Raw genomic sequence first — 22,357 nt, 5'->3', positions numbered from 1 at the left:
GCCAAAAATAAATAAGTAAATAAATAAATTTATTAAAAAAAAAAATCCACTAAGCGGGGAATTCCCTGGTGGTCCAGTGGTTAGGACTCAGCGCTTTCACTCCAGGGGCCCAGGTTCAATCCTTGGTCAGGGAACTAAGATCCCGCAAGCCACACAGCGCGGCCAAATAATAATAATAATAATAAAAAGCCACTAAGTGTATGGTAATCTGTTAAACAGCAGTAAGAAACTAATACAGAGGCCAAGATCAGCTTTCAAACTCAAGGCAAAAATGTATCTAGATGTGCCAAATTCCAGGATAAGGGACTCCCTAATTCTTCTCGGCAACTCCCTGCCACATTGAGCAAGTGGCCGAGTAAAGCTACAGAACCAAGCAGGTGCTTCAGAAACGCCCCCTACTGAAAAACAAGGGACTCTTATCCAGATCAGACAGGGCTTCATGCCATCTGCACCAGGGCTACAGCATCTCAGAGGAGGCTTGGTTTTATCACATTTAGAGGGAAGTCATTGGAAGCAAAGATTTACAGGAGGAAATGAAGTTCCAATTCATCCAGAAAAAGCCTTGGATCTAATGGCTCCATAGACCAGGGCTTAACACAGTGCCTGGCACGTAGAAGGTGCTCAGCAAATTTTTACTGCATGACCAAATGAAAAAATGGAGTGAGTGAAAGAACTTAAGTCATTTTGTGTCCACTGCCCTCCCTACAACTCCCTCTCTCATGTCCTCTGGAAAAAGCCTCAAGATTTATGTGGGGCTGAGTTTTTCAGGCTCTTTTTGTACTTGAAGTACTTGCCACATAAACTGTCCAGACATCAAGGGCCAGGTGATGCTCTGTGCTTGGATTCCAAGCATTCATTTAATTAACAAATTCTGAGAGTAGAGCCAATTGAATAATAAGCCATGCTTTTTTTTTTTTTCACCTTTAGTCAATTTATATATTAGTTATCAATCTGCCTTATTTGTCGCTTTTTCTCCAGAGAAAAAGCAGACTCAGATCACAATCGGTTCTTCAGTCAAGAGTGCTGTGATTGATTGGTGATGTCTGCCATGGACAACAGGGATGAGGAGAGATGTCAACACAAGGACCACGTGTTTGCTATTCTTGTGCTTAACTGATTACCCTTAGAGAGTTTCTGCCTCATTTAAGTGGTTATGATATTAACTTGTCCACCTTAAAGGATTATAATGAGGTGAAAATTATTTGTATAAGATAAAGCCCTAGCCAAGTGTAAGATGTTATTATCCACATTTATTTCCCATGATGTCTTGCATAGTGACTTTGGCAGGTAGGTTCCCAGAAACTTCTCCCTGGCTGAAATGAAATGCAGCAGAGCCAGATATTTTCAAAATGCCATGCTCCTCGTGAACACAGACAGAGTTTGTCTGTCCCATTATTCATATTGCAAACATTGAATGTTGATGCTGATTTGTCGACCTGGCTTTCTCATTGCCATACGGGGCCACTTTTTAAGATACTAAAATGATTTCCACAGGCTGAACTAAATGATGTGTTTTCTTTTGAGGCTCTTTATCCTTTTCTGGTGTTCTAGCTCAAGATGGGATCTGGTATTTCTCATTTCTCCTTCTCCTTCCAACTGCAAATCCACAGGGGCCTTTCAGAGTTTTGCTTGGTGGGCTCTTGGTTTATGTCTGTTGGCCGAGGCATCTGTTTCTGGTGCCTTCCAGCACCTTCCGGGAGTCTCCCGGATTACTGATGAGGATTGTGCTAGCCCGCCTGTATCACTGCGAGGCTCCCAGCTCAGCAGCCATGCTGTTTCCTGACTGGTGTCCCCACAGAGAGAGCAGGACAGAGCCTGGCAGCCAAACCTCCACTTCCGGAGCCAACCAGAGAGCCAGGGCCTACGGCGGATCCAGCCTGGGTATTCAGCCAAGAGATACCTCCGCAGCCTCCTGCGGACGTGGCCCCCTGACACCATGTACAGGCTCCAATGTGCAGGTCAGTGGGGACATGGGAGGAGGTGCACCTTGAGCCGCCCCACCTCGTATTCTGGTGTGAGAGTGTGTTTTCCATCAAGGTCTGAAACAGCAGAATTTCAGGCCCAATTCTGTGTTAATTGTGCCATCGCACCTTTCGCCCGTCAGCTTCCCCCACGTGTGCGGAGGGAGTGCAGCCTGAAGTCTTGCCTTCCCTCTACTGCCTCTCAACAGTCTCACGTTCTGCATCCCGAGCAGAACGTGCTTCCCAAGCTTCCCCATGCAGAGACTCCAGATGCTCCAGTGCAATCCCAATCTTTTACAAGAGAAGGAAAAAGAGGCCCAGAGGAGCAAAGTAATTTGTCCAAGGTCATTCAGCCAAAAGCAAAGCTGAGACCAGAAGCCAGATCCTCCCCACACCCCAGGGGCCACCCTCTTCCCAACATCCCCTACTTCCCCTTCAGAGGGACCTCAGATCCCCCAGGACGTAGAAATGTTAGGCCTTCTCCTCAAAGAAGGTGGCTCTCCAGCACAACCCACCCAGGAGTGAGACGGACACCCTGCTGCTGAACAGAGACCCCAAACACACTCTGTAATGGCTTAAAAATAAAAACAGGCAATGGTTGGGAATTAGAGTTGCTAGATTTAGCGCCTACACACGTGCACATACACACAGAGGTGTGCACAAAAAAGTTACACTTGTAATATTTGGTACATATTCCTACTAAAAAAGTATTCATTGTTTATCTGAAATTCAATTTTAACTGGGCATCCCGTATTTTATTTGGCAAACCTATTGGGGAAGAGAGGCGTGGGCAGTAGGATTTGCCAATGCCTACTCAGCTAGTTGCCATCTCTTCAGCACCAACAAACAGACAGGACCAAAGGAAAACTGACTTTCTTCTTGCTTTATAGGTTTACTTCGGGAAAGGAGAGAAAACAACTCTCTCCCCAATAAGTGATGACTTGAAGGAAAATGGGAGATGTGGGTTTGTCCAGTAATTGGTTTACCCTTCACGGCCGACCCACGGTTCCAGGCAGTTCCATTTATCTAACACTTGTGAGAAAGAGCCTCTTAACCAGACATATGTTTATTGTTGGGTGGGGCGGAGGGCAGAGCAGGCCACCGCCCCATGGCCCAAGCCCAACGTCTTCAAGGAGGAGAGCCCCTCTTAACATCAAAAAATGTCTCAGACCCTTCTATGAAAGTCATGTAGCTACAATGTGTGGTTTAAGGAAAGGTCCATGTGTACGTGCATTCTTGGGCCTCTTGCCATAATTCCTCACCAAAGGCCTTCTTGAGGGTGCGACTCTCAAGCTGGAGGAGCAAAGACAATACTGGGATATGAGATCATTGGCCCAGTGGACTCTGCCACCCCCTTCCTTCACATCTCAGAGCTCACCACCTTTGTGATGCTGGTATGTTCTCTGGTCCCATCTTTCCACTCCTATGATAAATCCTCACCACCCTTCAGGCACACGTCTTCTACAAAGGCTTCTCTGACAAATCCAGCCAATGTTGAGCTCCTCATTTTCTGGCCTTATATAACACTGACACTTGGGACCACACACGTAGAGCACAGGAGAGCTTTGTCTCTCCAACAGACTATTAGTGCCTTTAAAAAGGACCCATGTCTGGTTTTTCTGTATCCACCCTACTGCCCAGCAGAGAGGTGGGACCATTGATAAGGCCTCAATAAATACTTATAGAATGGACTGAAAATCATGGGGGTTGCAGAAGCAAGCAGGATATATCCAGGAGAAACCTTTAGATTTCCTCCCGAGGCAGGAGGTGCCTTTTACCCAACCCCAAAGAAGCAGCCATATTTCTTCCATGAGGGGCACCCAATTCCTGGGAATGGTGGAGCGGAAGAAGTATATATGTGGCACAGGACCAGAGGCACCCAAGACACTAGACAGAGAACCCTCTACGGCTTCTATCTGATTTTTTAATCTCTCGCATCTTCTAGTTGTCTTCCTTAATGGGCAATGTCCAAAGCTAAGACTAATGCAAGTGGGGAACCTTGTAGTTATCAGCAAGACCTCTAGGCTGGCAACCATTATTTCTACCAATAACTCCTGACCTCCTCTTCAGGATACATCAAGGATTCTGTGCTGCTCCAGGAAAGTCAACTTAATGTACCAAGGAATCTCAGGCCACAACAGGATCTTTCAGGTGTACCCCCCAAATACCATCTCCTGCCTGTCTTCCCTCCATTTTGGATTCAACCAGGAAAATCTTTGGAACAAGGTACATGTTGATTTTATCAAACCAGACCTCAAATACTTGGATTTTTAACAGCTTAAAATGAAGTTTTCCAAAATAAGGTCTAGGAATTCTGAGTTTCATTGTCCTCATCTGTAAAATGAGGGAGTTAGTCTAGACCAGCACCATCCAATAGTACTTTCTGCAATGATGGAATGTTTTATACATATATATATATTTTTATACATATATATGTGTATATATATATGTGTATATATATACATGTATGTATATATATGTATATATATATATTTTATATATATATATATATATATATATATATATATATATATATATATATGCTGTCCAATTCCAATATAGTAGCCATCAGCCACATGTGGCTATTGAGCACTTGAAATGTAGGTAGTGTGACTGTGAAAATGAGTTTTTAAATTTTATTTACTTTTTTTTTTTAATTTTTATTTATTATGTTTATTTTTGGCTGTGTGGGGTCTTCGTTTCTGTGTGAGGGCTTTCTCCAGTTGCGGCGAGTGGGGGCCACTCTTCATCGCGGTGCGCGGGCCTCTCACTATCGCGGCCTCTCTTGTTGCGGAGCAGAGGCTCCAGACGCTCAGGCTCAGTAGTTGTGGCTCACGGGCCCAGTTGCTCTGCGGCATGTGGGATCTTCCCAGACCAGGGCTCGAACTCGTGTCCCCTGCTTTGGCAGGCAGGTTCTCAACCACTGCGCCACCAGGGAAGCCCTAAAATTTTATTTACTTTTAATTAATTTACATCTAAATAGCCACATGTGGCTAGTGGCTACTGTATTGGACAATGCATATCTAGAGTCTAGATTTTAGATGATTTCTTACATCTTTTTCACTCTAACACTCTTTAACCTGTGGTTTTGTGGCAATATCATAAGAAAAAAGACAGGCTTTGGAGCGGGAAATCTGGCTGTTCTGCAATGGCTCTTCTTTCTCTTACTAGATGTAAGATCTTGAGCAAATCACTCAACCTCTTTGAGCTTGTTTGCTTATCTCTGTAATGGACATAATAAGGCCTACCTCATTACTGCACAGAAAATTATTGTGAGCTGTCTGTAAGCTGTTCAGTACTATGGAGGTTCTACCTGTCAATATTATTCTTGGGAACTTGAAGCATTAAAAGAGCCAGATTTGCTTTGCTAAGGGAGATGGGGAAAGATGACTGGATAAAGATGACTGGGCAAAGAATAGGGTCTTGATTAGTACCAGAGTTTTTGAGAAACGAGAAGGAAAGGACAAGAGCCTAACATAATATAAAGTTAATTTTTCTGAAATGAAAAAGGAATTTTCCAGAAACAATAGTTGTGCCTAACCAAGCCCTGTACTTGCAAAAGGATCTAGTCAGGATAAGTAGAGAATCTGATCTATCAAATGGAGTGGAGAAGAACATGGCAGGTTCTCAGAGCCTGGTGCCATAAACATGCCCACCATATACCTCCCTTGAGTCTAGACTCCATTATCAAGGAATTTTGGTCATAGCCTTTTCCAGTAGTTCATCTATGGGAAACATGCTGGTCAGGCAACTGTATTTCTCTTTGTAATTATACCCCGGTCTATACATCAGTCTCTATGCACTTTGCTAATGTGGGTCAACATCCCGGAGACCAGTTGATTCTGAGGCACTGATGAGATCAAGTTTCTGGGCCATCCATGTCCTAAGAGCAGTGAACTCACCCAGTAATCCTCCTGTGCTGGAACCTTCTGCCCTTCCCCAGGTGGCACCCCACCTCGCCATTGCCTAATGCCTTCTTGCTTCAAAAATTCTACTGTCTCCAGTTAATATCCTTAGACTTTGATGCCCTAAGATCTAAAAATACTGGACTGTGGACTACAGTACTTCCATTTGAGGGTGGAGGAACACTGCACACCTAAGGAATCAAGTGACTTCCCTAATTGATGCCATATATGGAGGAGTTGTCACAATCAGGCAGAAACAGAGAGGCAATATTAAATAGTGATTAAACACGTGGCCATTAGCACCAGATTCTAAGCAATGTGACCTCTCTGGGCCTCAGTTTCCTCATTTATAAAATGAAGATGACCATACCCACCTATACCTCACAGGATTGGATGTGGGACTTAAACGGGATAATGCAGTATCTGGCTCATAGCAAGTGCTCAATAAATGTTAGTTATAGACCTCCCTACTTTGTGTTTTTTAAGCATAATTGTAATGCCCAATTGCCCATGATCACAGGGACCAAAAATCAACTTGTAAAGAAGGAAAAATAGCTCAGAGACTATAGCTTGAACCTTGACTGATGGTTTATTTGTTTTAACTTTATCTCCCCTTGGCCTCCCTCTCCTTGCCAGACACTGTATTGGAGAAAGTAGCAAAAGTCCTGGCTGCAAATCTCAGATCCCCCAACAATGTGATGTTGGCTAAGTCACTTATGCTTTGTGCATCCTTAGTTTGCTCATCTGTAAAATGGGAGTAGTGGTGTCTGCGTTCCACTCTCTCTGGGTTGTTGTAAAAAACCATAGGAGAAGACACCGGTAAAAAAGCTCTCTAAGAGCTCTAAATTACTACCCCCATGCACACTATTTGGGTAATCTGAACCCATATTTGAGATAGAAAGAGACCAAGTTGCATGGTCTCCTTTCAACAACTGAAACTTCCAATACCTTGCTTGCAAACCTGTTTCTGTTAAGCATAGATAAATGAGCCAGAGATGATGTTTACTGAGAAGAATCTTGGTTTCCCTCACATAGATTGAGTCATATATTCAATATCACCTGGGATACAGCTAAAGGGAAGAATGCCTCTCTATATCCTCCCACCCCAGAGCACCCTGCCCCAACTTAGCCAGTCTGCCATATAATACCATTCAGCAGGTGAGTGGCCATTTGGCCAGAGTTTCACTTCCTCTACCCTCAGAAATGCATTTGGCTCCCTGGTGAATCTGACCAGGAAGGATGGCTCTGAAGTCCAGCTTGACCCCAAAGGATCATTCTAGAACACACAGAAAGGTCTTTAGTGCTACATCCTATATGAAGTTGAGGCTTTCTTGGGAGCAGGCCTAACGTGGCCCTGGACCACCCCAGATTCAAGGGTTCCCTGGGTCACTAAAACCTGAGCAGTCCCCCTGAACCTACGCCTGAGTCTGTACCTGCCCCACCAACACTCTCAGCATCAGCTCAGACCCAAAGTAGCCTTCAGGAGCCAATGGGCAGAGGAAAGGGAGCTGCAGGGAGGGAGTAGTCCCACAGATAAGCTCTTGGCTCTTGACCCAATGACACCAAGGATGAGAATGATGTAAGGAATGACAAGGGTTGGGGAGTATGGGGGACAGTGGGGCTGGCTGGGAGCCTCCAGAAGCCCAGCGCTCCAACATACACAGAGCCTCTGAGGGCTTCCAGTGCCTCTGGTTGAAAGACAGCCCCGCATTGTTCCACGGAGCTGCAAGCAGAGAGTGGAGGTGTTGCTAAAGCGGCTCCAAACAAGGAAAGTTTGCCAGACTGTTTCAGCAATAAATCTACCTTGAGTAAGTGATGAAAATAGCTGCAGGACCCTTTAACCATCGATGAAAGATTTGTTAACTATGCTGGAGTCATCTGTTGACTCAGATCCTTCCTGAGGGTTACACAGACAGGGTAAGTGCAGATTGCTAAGCAGTGCATTTGTCTGAGTTTTTCTACAAGTAAATGAACAGCAGACATCCCAGGAAATCAAGTGCTTCAGACTGAGCATCTCAGTGGCAACAGAGCAGGGCTGAAGGTCACCCCACCATCATCACACCTCTGTTATCCCCTAGTCCCTCACAGTTTACAAAGGGGTGTCATATTCATGATCTTATTTGAGCCCCAGACAACTCTGCAAGGAAGCGAGAGCAAGAAATCAGTATCCCCATTTTACAGATGAGGAAACTGAGTCCATGAAACAAAGACTCAACCTTGAGCCTCCTAACTCTTAAAGCAGTTCTGTTCCACTGACCTGGCTGCCACTTCCGTGGAGGCACTAGCAGAAATACAGTAATAAGGAGGGAGGAGGAACAAGGGCCTTGATCGATACTTTTGCTCAGAAAAGCAAGAAGGAAGGCAGTTTGGAAGCAGCTAACAGCATCATACCCATCTCTGGGCTTGTGAAGTTGACCCACTGTTCACCTTTGCAGGTCACCAGGGCCTGGATGAAGGGGAAGCTGGGGCTGGTGGACACGTGGACCAGGGCTCTGTAGCCAAGAACCACGGCAGCCAGGGGACTCGCTTGCCACCACTCAGGAAGCAGCCCTGGCAGGAAGATGAAACCCAGGCAGAGGTACCATTTCTAATGGGGTCCCCTCTGTCACTGTTCTTCTTGACTTTAGAGGTAATGCTCCCTCCCTTCACCATTTCTTGGGGTCCTCCAGAGAAGAGAAGAGTACTTTGAGCCTACTGACCCCTGTTTCCCAAAGTGTCACCTGTGGAACCCTAGCATCGCCAGATGCTCCATGCAAAAAAAGGGTTTCTTGGCCAAATACATTTGGGAAATGCAGCACACCATGTCCTCCTCCCAGAGGGTCACAGTGCACATTTGACCATGGACCATAGGTAGTTCTATAGGTAAAGTGGCTGGTTTAGCTTTAACTCATGGTTTTCCAATCTTACTTAACCACAGATCCTCCCTACACTCTTCACCCCATCTAGGCAGCTCTAGTCTTCTCTAGAAAAAAGAGCTTTTTTGGCCTTAGAGCTGGAAGAGCCTTGTTTTGAGTCCTGCATCTTGCTAGCTGTGGTGACTAACTTACTAACTTTGAACCTGAATTACCTCTTCTGTAAAATGGAGCTGTTATCATACACACCTCCCAAGGTTGCTATGAGGATTAAATAAGTTAAAATGTAAAAATGCTTTCTAAACTCTAAGGCCCGTGTGTGTGTGTGTGTGTGTACAAGGTGACAGTGCTTCAGAGAAATGTAGACAACACGTGCTCCTATCTTGAATAAACATGTATGACTTACAAGCAGGTCATACGCCAATGAAACAGGAAAGGGGGAGAAGAGAAGTACCACCTAGTGGGAGAGAAGAGACATTTTATGATGGATAAAGACAATGATACCAGCGTGAATATACTTAATGCAGAACTATACACTTAAAAATGGTTAAAATGATAAATTTTATGTTATGTATATTTTACTACAATAAAAAAAAGTTTGCCAAAAAGAAAAGACAGTGATACTAATGCTTGATTTTTAATTTTTTGATTTTGATTTTTAATTTTTTTGCAGGAAAGCACTATATGTCAGGCATGGTTAAATGTCATTCTCTCCATCACCAATAATAAAATGTTTTATTATAATAAACATCATGAAATATCTTGCCATTATAACCATGTTTTTCTTCCCAGGCTGCTAAGGAGATTTCATCCTTGGAACCACCAGTCTAGCCACAAGGTCTGACTGTTATAGGAACCTGCTCCGTTCCTTTACAAAACCTGTTTTCAGGAATGCGTATCTGTCGTTCCCTAGGACACGTCAAAAGGGAATCACCGTTGTATCCACACTTCAAAGGAAAGCCACCATGAAGAAACACAGCAAACCTCCAGGAGGGCCCTTGGGCATGCCCGCATCGATCATTCTTGGCTCCTGCGTGACAAATCCCACACGACATTCTACGGAGTCGCCTTCCCCAACAGGAAGGCAGATCTCAGCGGTAAGAAGCTGAATGTCTTGCTTGTTGATCTCGGTAAACCTGATCCTGCAGAGAGCACTGAGGCAGGCTGAGTGTCACTTCCTCATGCCACTCACCTTAGAAAATAACTGCCAAAGTCCAGCTGGAGGTAGGAATGAGACCAGTCCTCGACCGCACACATTCCGCAGTCAGACTGCCTGCGCTCAAATTACCCCCACTTACCACCTGTGACCTTGGGCAAGTTATTTAATCTGACCGAGGCTCCGTTTCCTCATCTGTAGAATGGGAATAATAATAATACCTCCATAAGGCTATTATGGGGATTCAGTTAATGCATATAAAATACTTTGCGGGCTTCCCTGGTGGCGCAGTGGTTGAGAGTCTGCCTGCCGATGCTGGGTACATGGGTTCGAGCCCTGGTCTGGGAGGATCCCACATGCCGCGGAGCGGCTGGGCCCGTGAGCCACAACTACTGAGCCTGCGCGTCTGGAGCCTGTGCTCCGCAATGGGAGAGGCCGCGGCAGTGAGAGGCCCGCGCACCGCGATGAAGAGTGGCCCCCGCTCGCCACAACTAGAGAAAGCCCTCGCACAGAAACGAAGACCCAACACAGCCAAAAATAAATAAGTAAATAAATTTAAAATACTTTGCATGATTCTTGTCCCATAGTTAACACTTAACACATAGTAACTATTATTATGATCGTTATTATTCTCCCCATCACCTGACTCAGCCAGCAAGAACCCAACCCAGATAATGAGATTAGGGCTCCCTGAAGCTGCCTCAGCCAAAGCCATGGCTGTCTGAGTGCCTCGGCACTCTCTTTGCCTCTCTTCCCATTAACCCAAAAGTGATAAAAGTTGAAAGTCAACTGTCCATCCCCACACCAGCAACTAATAAGTTCTTGTTCCCATCCCGTTTCTGCAGACAAACAAGGGAATATGAAACTCTACCAGGGCAGAAGCAGCCACTTGTTCCAGGAGCCTCCTGCTAAAAGATGTCTTTTCCCTCCTGTAGCATCTGCCACTGGCTCAGAAAAAAACACATCTGGAGAAGTGAGGAGGAAAAAGGTTGTGTGTGTGTGCTTTTAAGCATGCGCGTGCTTAAAAGATTAATCTCAATCTAGGAATGAGGTGACTCAAAGGGATGTCTCAGAGAACAGGCCTTACTTGCTTCTGAGCTCACCGGGTGGAGCTGGACTAAAGCTGTAGTAATTTACTAAATGTTGAAAATAGTGAAGTACAGGAAATTTCAGCTGCCCCCGATTAAAGCAATATGGTGTTAACCAAACTTTTTGGTGCCAACAGAATCCTTTTTTCTGTTAAGGGGCTGAGGTTTATCTGTAAGCATGTAAGGACAGAATTTGAGTTTGTAAGCAGCTGACCCACATCAAACTCAAAATGCTGGAACCCAGAAATGGTTTTGCTTAATTGAGGGTCTGTCACTTTTGAAAATGTAGGATAAATTTTGCAGGTTTATCAACCCCCTTCAGAAGTCAGGTATACCTTCCTTAAAGATGTCCTTTGCTGTCTCTGGCCTGGTCCTGCCTTGAAATTCTGTGTGGCTCTTCAGTTTGGTTGGGAGGCACCTGTGCTGAGTGGGAATGAGCAGGGACTCTGGAATGTTCTGCCTGTGGCAGCTGTGTTACTTGAGCCAGTGGCTCACCACTTTGAGCTATAGTGACCTCCTCTGTGCACACAGATAATAATGCCAGCCTCACAGGGCTGATGGAAGGATGAAAGGAGATGAAGTATTTATGTGAAAGTACCTTGTGTCCAACTGGAAACAACAGCAATGTTAGTTCATGGTGGGGATTCATGCCATCTGAAGTGGCCCTGAGGAGCCATGGGCATACCAGGTGGTCCTGGTGCCAGTGAGGGAGGTCGTTTTCAGTCTGTTCAGGATTTTCTCAGATTTCCCATGTCTAAGCTGATCTAAACCTTTCCATTCATACCAGAAGGGCATCTGTCTTCCCAGGTTCCTTGGAACCAGGAGTAAACAGCAGGTCTGACCTGCCAGGGTCACTCAGGCCTAAGTAAAGCCCTCAATCTCACACCCAGTTCAGCCCAGAACCGAGCCAGGCTCAGAGGACAGGAATCCCTTCCCTCAACCCATGTATATGATTTAGTAAGGAAAGCAATATTTTCCACTATATTAAAACTCTGTAAATTTTTAATTACAATAGAGAAATTAAGGCTTGGCTTATCAGCCATACCTCACACAAACCATTTGAGTTTCCACATAGATTTCCCAATGCAAACCTTGTCAAACAAAATACACAAGGTCAGTATTCAGAAGAGGGCAGTTGGTGGGCAGCTGGCACCTGGACAGTGGAGGTCTCCAGGGACATAAAGACGCTATGTGCATGTGTTGGGTTAATCATTTTCTTAACGTCTCATAGTTATACATATTACCCTGAATATATTTGGGTGAATTTCCTTCCTCATTCAACTCTAAACATGTTAGGATACTTGTGTGTGTTTCTGATCTTTTTTCTTTTTGAACACTAAAAAGGTGAGAGACGTTTTTATTTTTCCTCCTGTGAAATTGAAGTCCCTGAAACTCAGCACACATATACATTTCATAGAGCCAAGTTCGTATGTTAAAAGCTGCAAACTAAAAGGAGAAATTTTCAGCAACTTCTGAATAATTGGAAACAGGAGACTCTAAGTACTACCCGTAGCTCCTTTCTCTCTCTCTCTCTCTCTCTTTCTCTCTCTCTCTCTCTCTTTCTCTCTCTCTCTCTCCATATACATATACACATACACCACACACACACATATGTTTTGGGGTTTTTTGGACATTAAAAAACTGGGTTACAGTTGTGGCTGATTCTGACACACAGTGATTTTTTTCTAGCTATGTTCATATTACAGATGTGTGGAGTCACCTAGGTATTCTGCTAGTGGCAAGATTAGGTATTAAACCCTAATGAAAGAAGAGTCTTCTCTCAAAGAAATATCATAGAAAAAAGCCTAGTTCCAAACACTTGTAACTACATATAATTAGCTCATTTAATCCTAATGGCAACTTATGAGGTGGGCAGTATGATTACCCCCATTTTACAGAGGAAGAAATTGAGGCTTAGAGAGATGACATGAGGGAAGCAAACACAAATGTGTATTCCTATTTTCTGCCCTTTCTTATCTACAAGTTTGCACAGTCCACAGTCTGAGCCATACTTTTTTCTCTTAACGACACAAGCCAAGATTTCTCCTTCTCCGGACATGGAAATCTCAGCTCTATCATTTTAATCTGGCTCAGTTTCCCAACTGCAAGAGAAGGACTGTATTTCCTCACAAAGGCTCTTGAATTTACCACATTTATACTTCTCAGAGCAATCAGAGGCTGGGTTAACGGGTGCATAACCAAATTCCCATGAAGCAAAGCAGCCCTACTCTAGTGAGTTGACCGATTTCCAGGTCTGTCAGCTTTATCTCCCAGCCCTGGGTACAGAAGCGACATTACACTCAGCAGCTTCTGATGCTGGAGATTCAATAAGATACAATGTCATTTATCCCTTGCAGGCAGCAGGATTTAGATACCTGCCATATGGGGGTGTGTTTGTTTTTACATTTTCTCCAGGCACCAATGGCTTTGAAATCACCTCCTATCTCAGAGGAATCACCCAGAGTCCTGGACCCCCTGAGGAGTCAACTTAAGGCCAATAAGCCCCCAGCAGAGCTCTTCATCTTCCCTGTGGAGATTCATTTCCATACCCAACACCCCCCAAAAGGAAAGGCACGAAGAAGAGGTAGGTCCCTGTGACTGGGTCTCCTGAGGGAACCAGGCCGGCCAGGAAGGATTGGGGTGTGGGTCCCACTAACGCAGCCCTCTCCTAAATCATGGCTGACACTCTTCAGGGTCACCGCCTTGAGAGAACTTTTTTTAAAGAAAGAAAAAGGATAAGTCTACAAGTAGTTCTCTTCTGGTCATATTCAACTCAATTTTTTAAATATTTATTGAGTCCTTATCAAGCAGAGCATTTTGCTAAACTGTGGAAGAAAATGGAAGTCAGCCATACACATAAATTAAGTCCAATGCACCGTAGATGTTATAAAGGTGCAAGAATTTTCAGGCAGCTTACAACAAATAAATGCAATGTATTAAAAAGGACAACTAAAATTGAAATTGAAAAAATAAAACACCTGGTTAAGAAGAGTAGAGAAATAGATGTTATCAGACATCTGGGATGAATTCATTGCTTTTGGTAAGCACCGGATTTAGATGAGTTACCTGGCAGCCAAGATAAAAAGGATATTTGGATCTTTGGACCTTTGCTTTATAAAAGAAAGATAGAAGTTTGTCTGAAGAGCCATTTTCCTGATTTTTTGTAATTTATTTTATTGAGGTATAGTTGATTTACATTGTTGTGTTAATTTCTACTGTACAGCAAAGTGATTCAGTTATACATATATATACATTCTTTTTCATATTCTTTTCCATTATGGTTTATCACAGGATATTGACTATAGTTCCCTGTGCTGTATAGTAGGATCTTGTTGTTTATCCATCCTGTATATCATAGTTTACACCTGCTAATTCCAAACTCCCAGTTCTTCCTTTCCCCACTGCCCTCCCCCTTGGCAACCGCCAAGTCTGTTCTCTATGTCTGTGAGTCTGTTCCATTTTCCTGATTTTGAATTAGGTACCATTATTATGTAATGTTAGATGATTTCTACAATCCTTGTCAGGGAAGAGATTTTGAGCTTCTAAGCAAAGTGCTAAGAGAGTACAGGTAAGGGAGAGCAATTCCAACTGGGACTTAGAAAGGCTTTTTGAAAGAGGCTTCTGAGTGACCGCTCAGCTCACCCTGCACCACAAGGAGAAATTCTTTCTGACCTTCCCAAGCCATTCCACATTCTTGCCCCTGGGACTTTTCTGGGCAAGCTGAGGCAAAAGGCAACTCTCTAAACAGCTGACTCCAATTTTGAAGAAGTCCTAGTTCTGAGCTTTCTAGAAACTTCAGCAAAAACGGCCACTGGTTTCTCAGTTTTTGCTCTACGGCTGTTTGGAATTCTCACTATGAAGAAGCATGTCTGTTAATCTTAAAAGACCAGTCAATGGAAGGGGTCATAAGGGAACTTTCTGAAGTGATGAAAATGTTCTAAATCTTGGTTGGTTGCATGTATACATTTGTCAAAACTCACTGAACTGTACACTTAAGATCTGCACATTTCACTCCGTAGATTTTAACTTTCAAAAAAAAATTACTTAGCTCCTTAAAAAAAAACACATAGTATTACAGTATTTTTCAATGTAGGTTTTTCTTATTATTCAGGTATGATGAGGCCAATAGAGATCAGGAGGCAACTGCCAGAGAAAAGATAGTCTGTTACTCACAGTTCACAAGAGGAGAGGGCATGCCATGCCCCTCGAGGCCACATGGAGAAGAACCAGGGTCAGCTAGGAAGCAGAAGGGCTGGCGGGGCAGGGGGGTGGCGCGTGTGGGATGGGCAAGAGTCTTTATTGCATTTTTGGCAGGAAGGAATGGGCGAGGCAGGGCAAGCAGGCTAAGCCGGTTTGGGATTGGCTAGTTTGAAAAGTTTGGGCAGGCTCTGTGCATCAGGGCTGTCCCTGGTTGTCTGGTACCTGGCCCTGGGGTCATTAAGGCAGGGGGATAGTGGCCTGGAAGTGTTAAGGAGGTCATGGCTGGGGAGAGGGGGGAGGGGCTCTAGAATGGTTGGTTTCCATATGAAATGTGCACTTGCAGGTGGTCCTTTACTGTCTCTAGGAACTGGCTAGCCCTGGGAGGGACAGCCTCCCCAGGGTGAGTAAGGTCCCAGATGTCAAAACACTAGAATAAAAAGATATGCTTACTGATTCACTTTGCTGTACACCTGAAACTAACACAACATTGTAAATCAACTATACTCCAATTAAAAAAAAAAAAGACATGCTTAATATATGCAAAGATAGGACTATTTGCAAGATTTGGTTAAATCCTGATTATCTCCCATGATGACCCTGGAAGGAAGGTCACCAGGCCATCATGGACCAGATTCTTAAACCTATTAGATCCACTGAGCTTACCAACACACTGACAAATGAAAAATAGGAATAAAATATACAGAAAGTGAATCCATTGAGTTCTTCCTTCTTTTGTATGTCAGTGAGGACTCCTTCAGTAACAAGTATTAGAAGCCTAACTCAAACTCTCTTAAGCAAAAAAAGAAATGTATTCACTCATGTAATTGGATAGTGCAAGGACCAGCCAACTCCAGGCTCAGCTGGATCCAGGCCTCAGAAAATGTCCTCTGGGCACAATTTGTCTAGGTCTCTCAGCTCTGTTAGCCTTTCCTCTCAAGCACATTGTCCCCATGTGGTGGTAAAGGTGGCCTCCTGCAATTCCATGACAACTTGTTAACCCCGGTAGAAAGGATATGCCTCTTGGACTTCCCTGTTGGCTCAGTGGTTAAGAATCCACCTGCCAATGCAGGGGACACGGGTTCGATCCCTGGTCCGGGAAGATCCCACATGCCGCGGAGCAACCAAGCCCGTGTGCCACAACTACTGAGCCTGCGCTCTAGAGCCCGCGAGACACAACTACTGAGCCCACGCACCACAATTACTGAAGCCCCCGCACCTAGAGCCCATGCTCCGCAACAAGAGAAGCCACGGCAATAAGAAGCCCACGCACCGCAAGGAAAGTAGCCCCCACTTGCTGCAACTAGAGAAAGCCTGTGCTCAGCAACAAAGACCCAAAGCAGCCAAAAATAAATAAATGAATAAATAAATTTATTTAAAAAAAGAAAGGATATGCCTCTTAAAAGCTCTGGCAAAAAGTACCAAAATTGCCTGTGATTGGCCAGGCTTGGGCTATGTGCCCACCCCGGACCCAGTCACCATGGCTAAAGCAATGAGGTGCTCTCGTTAGCCAGGCTTCAGTCACTTGCGCATCCCTGGAGTCAGGGAACGGACCACCCAAACCACATGGTCTGAGTGAGAGAAAGATGGGTCCCCAAAAAGAAGAGACAGCTGGCAAAAACCACAGATGTCTACTACAACTTGGCTTTCTCTTTGTCTCCTAGGTGCTCCACACCCTGAGTCAGCACCAGAAACAGAAGAAGAGTCCAGGCCTTTATGGAGGCCTCCCCTGAAGCAAGTGCCCCTGAAAAGGCCAAGGGAATTAACAGTACATCTCCCAGTAGACACAGGGAGGGACACACTCTCGCCTCAAGGTAGCTATTCCTTCCCTCCAGCATCCCACAGGGATCTCACTCCAAAGGAGAGCAAGGCAAGACACATCAGGGTCCTCAGCCATAAAAAGGAGGCTAGAGGGACTTCCCTGGTGAAGCAGTGGTTAAGAATCCGCCTGCCAATGCAGGGGACACGAGTTTGAGCCCTGATCTAGGAAGATCCCACATGCCGCGGAGCAACTAAGCCCGTGCACCACAACTACTGAGCCTGTGCTGTACAGCCCACGAGCCACAACTGTGAAGCCCGCACTCCTAGAGCCCGTGCTCCGCAACAAGAGAAGCCACTGCAATGAGAAGCCCACGCACCACAACTCACCGCAACTAGAGAAAGCCCGCGCTCAGCAACGAAGACCCAACGCGACCAAAAATAAATAAATTAATTAATTAATTTTTTTAAAAAAAGAGGCTAGAAGGGAGGCCACTCCTCCCCGGCCACTTGAAGATGGCTTCTGCTCAGGCAGCAGCTGCCTTAACCAAAGTGCTGCAGTGAAACCAACTTCCTGTCTAGCTCACAAGTTACTTACTCACTAAATCAAACCCCCTACGAATATTTCCTGGTTGCAGATGTAAAACAGCACCAAACTTACTACGTATTTGCTGCACGTTCTATAGTTTCTCCCATGTTTTTAACCAATGGAATTTCATTTCTAATCTATTTGGGACCATTCATGAGAAGTTCATAATATCAACAAAAGGCATCACTCCAATTTTTCAAAACATCACGTGGACATCTGAAATTATACATATGAGTGCATCAAAGTGTATATTTTTATGTGTTGATAGGTTGGAAACAATGGGCCATATTTAGAAAGCTCTACGTTTTCACAAAACTGAAGCTCCTTCCCCAAGGGCAAGATGACAGTATGACAAATGCTAGGTGATCTCTGAGTGGTGGTAATCAGAAGAAGTAGAAGGATGAACGTTCACATTTAAGGAGTTCTTCCTCAGTGCCAGGCACTGGCCTCAGGTTTTAACACATCTTATCTCATTTACTTCTCACAACAGTCCTACCCTCATTTCACAGATCAGAAATCTGAAGCCCTGGGAGATGAGTGACTTGTTTGAGGTCACACAATTATAAGTGGCCTCGCTGGGCTTGGAGCTGAGGCCTTCCAGTGCCAGAATCTGTGCTCTTATTCATTATACTGCACTGCCTCTGAGAATAAAAAAAAAATGAACCCAGGTCAGGATGTTCTTGAGACATTTCCGTTTTGAGAACGTCCTTTGATTATTGAGGCAGGGGCTTGTTTACCATATCTCTTAAGTGAGAGTTAATCATCCTAAAGACTTTGAAGTTTTTTTAAAAAATCCACATATGGGGACTTCCCTGGTGGTCCATTGGTTAAGAATCCGCCTTCCAATGCAGGGGACGCGGGTTAGATCCCTGGTCAGGGGGCTAAGATCCCACATGCTGCGGGGCAACTAAGCCTGCGCGCTCTAAAGCCCGCGTGCCACGACTAGAGAGAAGCCCGTGCCGCAGTGAAGATCCTGTGTGCTGCAACTAAGACCCAATGCAACCAAATAAATAATAAATAAATAATTTTTTTTTTTTAAATCCTCATATGGCAAGGGTCACTCTGTGTGCAGACAGGTGAGAAAGCAGCTTTGCCCCTGTGCACCATAATGTCAGGGGCACAGCCTGAGCCACCAGGAGGGATGGGCAACACCAGGGAATTTCATCTCTGGTGCTGCACACCTCACACTGCCCTCCACTTCTTTTGAGCTGCCATGTCCACTGGGGACCCAGTATCTAGAGCTTGTCCATCCTCTGCTACCCTGCCAGGAGGAAGCTGGGCTAAGAAGTCCCTGGTATCTTGGTTAGTTCAGTATGTTAGTTCAGTGTGTGACTCAACTGGGTAGTAGATGCATTAAAAAAAAAAAAAAAAAAAAAAAAGTCTAAAGAGGCAAGATTTTCATGGCAATCTTTCTCACACAGGGGTCCCTGGAGCAAGGGTGTTTAGAACTAGTAAGTGGGACTCTCATTGCCCCAGAGGTTGCACAGACCCATTTACGTGCTTAGCCCTGGATTGTTTCACTTCTCATATCATAAAAATGAAGCCAGATTTTTTATACGCACACACACACATACATATTTTATTTTATTGCTGAACCATCCGAGACTAAACTGCAGACTTTGTACATTTCATCCCTTATCAGCACGTATCTCCCAAGAGCAAGGATATTCTCCTTGTAACCACAGTACAATTATCACATTCAAGAAAATTAACATTGATGTAATACTATTTTCTAATATATAGTCCACATTCAAATTTCTCTAATTACACCAGTAATATTCCTTACAGTTGTTTTTTTTTCCCCAATCAATCCAGGATTCCACTCAGAATCATACACTGTATTTAACTGTCACATCTCTTTAGAATCTTTTCATCTAGAACACTTCCCCAGTCTCATTTTTCATGACACTGACATTTTTGAAGAGTTTAGGCTAGTTGCTTTACAGAATTATCCTCAATTTAGGTTTGTTTCCTCATGATTAGATTCAGATCAAACATTTTTGGCAAGAATGGCATGTTGGTGATGTGTGCTTCTCGGTACATTACATCAAGGGACACAAAATATCCCTGTATATTAATTCCATTTGTTATAAGTTGTTCCATTATAAGTGATGTGAAATTTCATTATTTGGTTAAAGAGATGTCTTTGTCCATCGTAAAGACACCTCTTCCCTTTGTAAATAAGTAGCTTGTGATACTTGGAGACTGTGTGTGAAGCTAGCCTTTAAACACAAACGCCAAGAGTGTGTTGAACATGAAATAAAGACCACTCTCTCTGAGATTAAGACAAGGTCCCAATCACTTTTAGATTACTGGGTTTTGCCCTCCCTAGAGCAGCCCCTAGAGCAGAGCCAGTTTTGGGAAAGAGTGAGAGAAAGAACAGAGATGGAGGCCAAGACATGCTTTGTGGAGTTTATCATCCATCCCGTTACCCTCTAACTACCATCTAGAAGGGGCTACTTTGTACTTTATGACCTGGAGGAGCCATGAGATCACTGGTTCTGCTTAGAAAAATTGCTTTGTGGTTGGAACTCTGTAGCCAACAGTCCCATGAGCTTTAACGCTGGGGTCTCCCCAGTTGGGGAAGGACCTTGCAGCCTCCCTAGTCTTTCTCCTGTCTCAGGAGCCCACCAATAGGATGAGAATAACAACAATCACTGTTCAGTTCCTCCCAGTTCTTGGAGGTTCCCCAACAGAAGGGCCGCTATTCTAGCCAAGAGTAATCCCACCTTGGCTGTGGGAGATACCTGGCCTCTGCTCCCTAGCAGGGCTGGAAAAGAGAGACAAACTTGAGAATGGGGGGAATAAGTGATCCTAGACACTAGGAGCCATCAACAGAATTAGAAAAGAGGTTCCGGGCTTCCCTGGTGGCGCAGTGGTTGAGAATCTGCCTGCTAATGCAGGGGACACGGGTTCGAGCCCTGGTCTGGGAAGATCCCACATGCCGCGGAGCAACTAGGCCCGTGAGCCACAACTACTGAGCCTGCGCGTCTGGAGCCTGTGCTCCGCAACAAGAGAGGCCGCGATAGTGAGAGGCCCGCGCACCGCGATGAAGAGTGGCCCCCGCTTGCCGCAACTAGAGGAAGCCTTCGCACAGAAATGAAGACCCAACACAGCCAAAAATAAAATATATAAATAAATAAATAAATAAAAGAGCCTTCCCTAAATTAAAAAAAAAAGAAAGAAAAGCAGCTTCATTATTAAAAAAAAAAAAAAGTAAAACACATTCTTATTGAAAAAAAAAAAAAGAGGAAAAAAAAAAGAAAAGAGGTTCCTTCTCCTTCTTGCTGATCCAAATTCTCACTCATGCTTTTTTCTCCTTTTGCTTTTGAAGAGGACGCTGCTCCATCCCAGGATGGTACCCCACCACTGTCCCTGACGGAAGGAAGAAAAGGTCCAGAGAGCCAGAGGGGCCTGGACAGCCCCAGGACATCAGGCCACAGCAGCGCCATGGGCCCCCCACGTGTGAGACGCGCCGGCGGGGCACTCCCAGCAGAAGGACAAGGTAATCACTCCCGGGGTGCACGGATGCACCTTCTTGGCTTGTCTGTGGCTCTGGGCTCATTCTAATCATCTTCCGGGGCCACACATAAGCTGTCTGAAAGCCACCCCATTGAAAAAGGGAAATCAGCAGTGTTTCCAATGCTGTCAGTGGGATTAACGGTCACTATGCATATTCCTCAAGAGTCAGTACATGTTTTAAGGGTTTTCTGCACCAACATGCACTGCCAAGCTGTTCTGTGCTTTCCTCGCTCCTGGCAGCAGCGTGTGATGACACAGCTCCCTGCGCTCATCAGGGAGACTCGCTACTGGGTTTACCAGGCATTCTGAGCCATAACCCTGCACGGGGCAAGGGAGCCTGGGGACCCTGCCAACAGGAAGAGCCCCCGGGGAGGAGTCACCCTCCGGCCCAGGGCAGAGCCTGAGGCCTGGGCACAGAGAGAAAAGGACTCTGGATTTCTACTGAAGGATGAGGCAGGCAGGGCCACACCCTCTATGACTTAGCCCCACTCAGAGTTCTTATCCTTAAGAGCCAACCGTCCAGGAGGAAACTAAGACAGTGCAATAACAGCTTCCACGGGGGCTTTGATCTAAATGCAGCACATAAAGCAAAAGTTGCTTAGGGTCCAAATTACCCCTGAAAATCCCTTAGGGAGGGGCCATGCTGGAGACCAACAAACCATTTTCTAGAAAGTGCAGCCCAATCAGCTGTTCCTCCCCCATCGGAGGATGGGCGGCTTTCTCTGATTGAGCACCAGATGAAGGAGATGGTGTGTGTTTGGGTGCCAGACAATGTGAACAAAGTATCTCTGTTAACAGCAGAATCACACTCAGGGCCTAGAGAAGCTCACACTCGAGAGGAACGTGGCAACTGAGAGCCACCAAGAAGACAACAGGTACCACAGCTTTCGCCCCATCCCAGGCTCGCTCAGACACAGACGCCTCACTATGTAAATCCTGCTCGCTCGCGCTCCCCCTGCCTCGACCCAAGCACTTATTTATATTTGAAGCCTTGTAAGCATAAATTCAATACATGGATCAATAATTCCATGATGGGCTTGCAGCTCCTCTGTTTAAGGCTGGAATGGTCGAAGTCAAATTCTCTCTCTCTCTCTCTCACCAAAGAAACTTACAAACTATTTCCAAATGGAACCTTTCTCTTACAACCTCCTCCCTTTTCTATTTGCAAGGCAATGATGCTCTCTTAATTTTGAGCTAATGAGCTGAACTTTAGGTACAGTAGCATCACCACCAAGGGTATTCCTAGGAGGTCGCATTGCCCAGAACAAATCACACCAAACACACACACACACACACACACACACACACACACACACACCCCGAATTAGA

At 45.0% G+C, this 22,357-nt stretch overlaps 1 protein-coding gene across 3 annotated transcripts in view; it reads left to right on the top strand.

Annotated features, from left to right (window-relative positions):
- The window catches only part of KIAA2012, a 119,419-nt gene that overhangs the window by 14,654 nt on the left and 82,408 nt on the right, over positions 1-22,357 (top strand). Inside the window, exons 3-10 of one of the 3 annotated variants that reach the window (XM_082397044.1) lie at positions 1,799-1,958; positions 4,032-4,187; positions 8,302-8,444; positions 9,632-9,815; positions 10,720-10,847; positions 13,378-13,546; positions 16,824-16,973; positions 20,841-21,011. In XM_082397044.1, the coding sequence (XP_082253170.1) occupies positions 1,799-1,958; positions 4,032-4,187; positions 8,302-8,444; positions 9,632-9,815; positions 10,720-10,847; positions 13,378-13,546; positions 16,824-16,973; positions 20,841-21,011 (1,261 nt within the window). Of the gene's footprint in view, positions 1-1,798; positions 1,959-4,031; positions 4,188-8,301; positions 8,445-9,631; positions 9,816-10,719; positions 10,863-13,377; positions 13,547-16,823; positions 16,974-20,840; positions 21,012-22,357 lie in introns of all 3 variants that reach the window. The other 2 variants (XM_082397043.1, XM_082397045.1) reach the window with 2 other exon arrangements.

Source organism: Balaenoptera borealis (assembly GCF_965194805.1).
Source record: "Balaenoptera borealis genome assembly, chromosome: 6".
NCBI classification, from domain to species: domain Eukaryota; kingdom Metazoa; phylum Chordata; class Mammalia; order Artiodactyla; family Balaenopteridae; genus Balaenoptera; species Balaenoptera borealis.
This window is presented reverse-complemented; position numbering and strand designations above follow the sequence as displayed.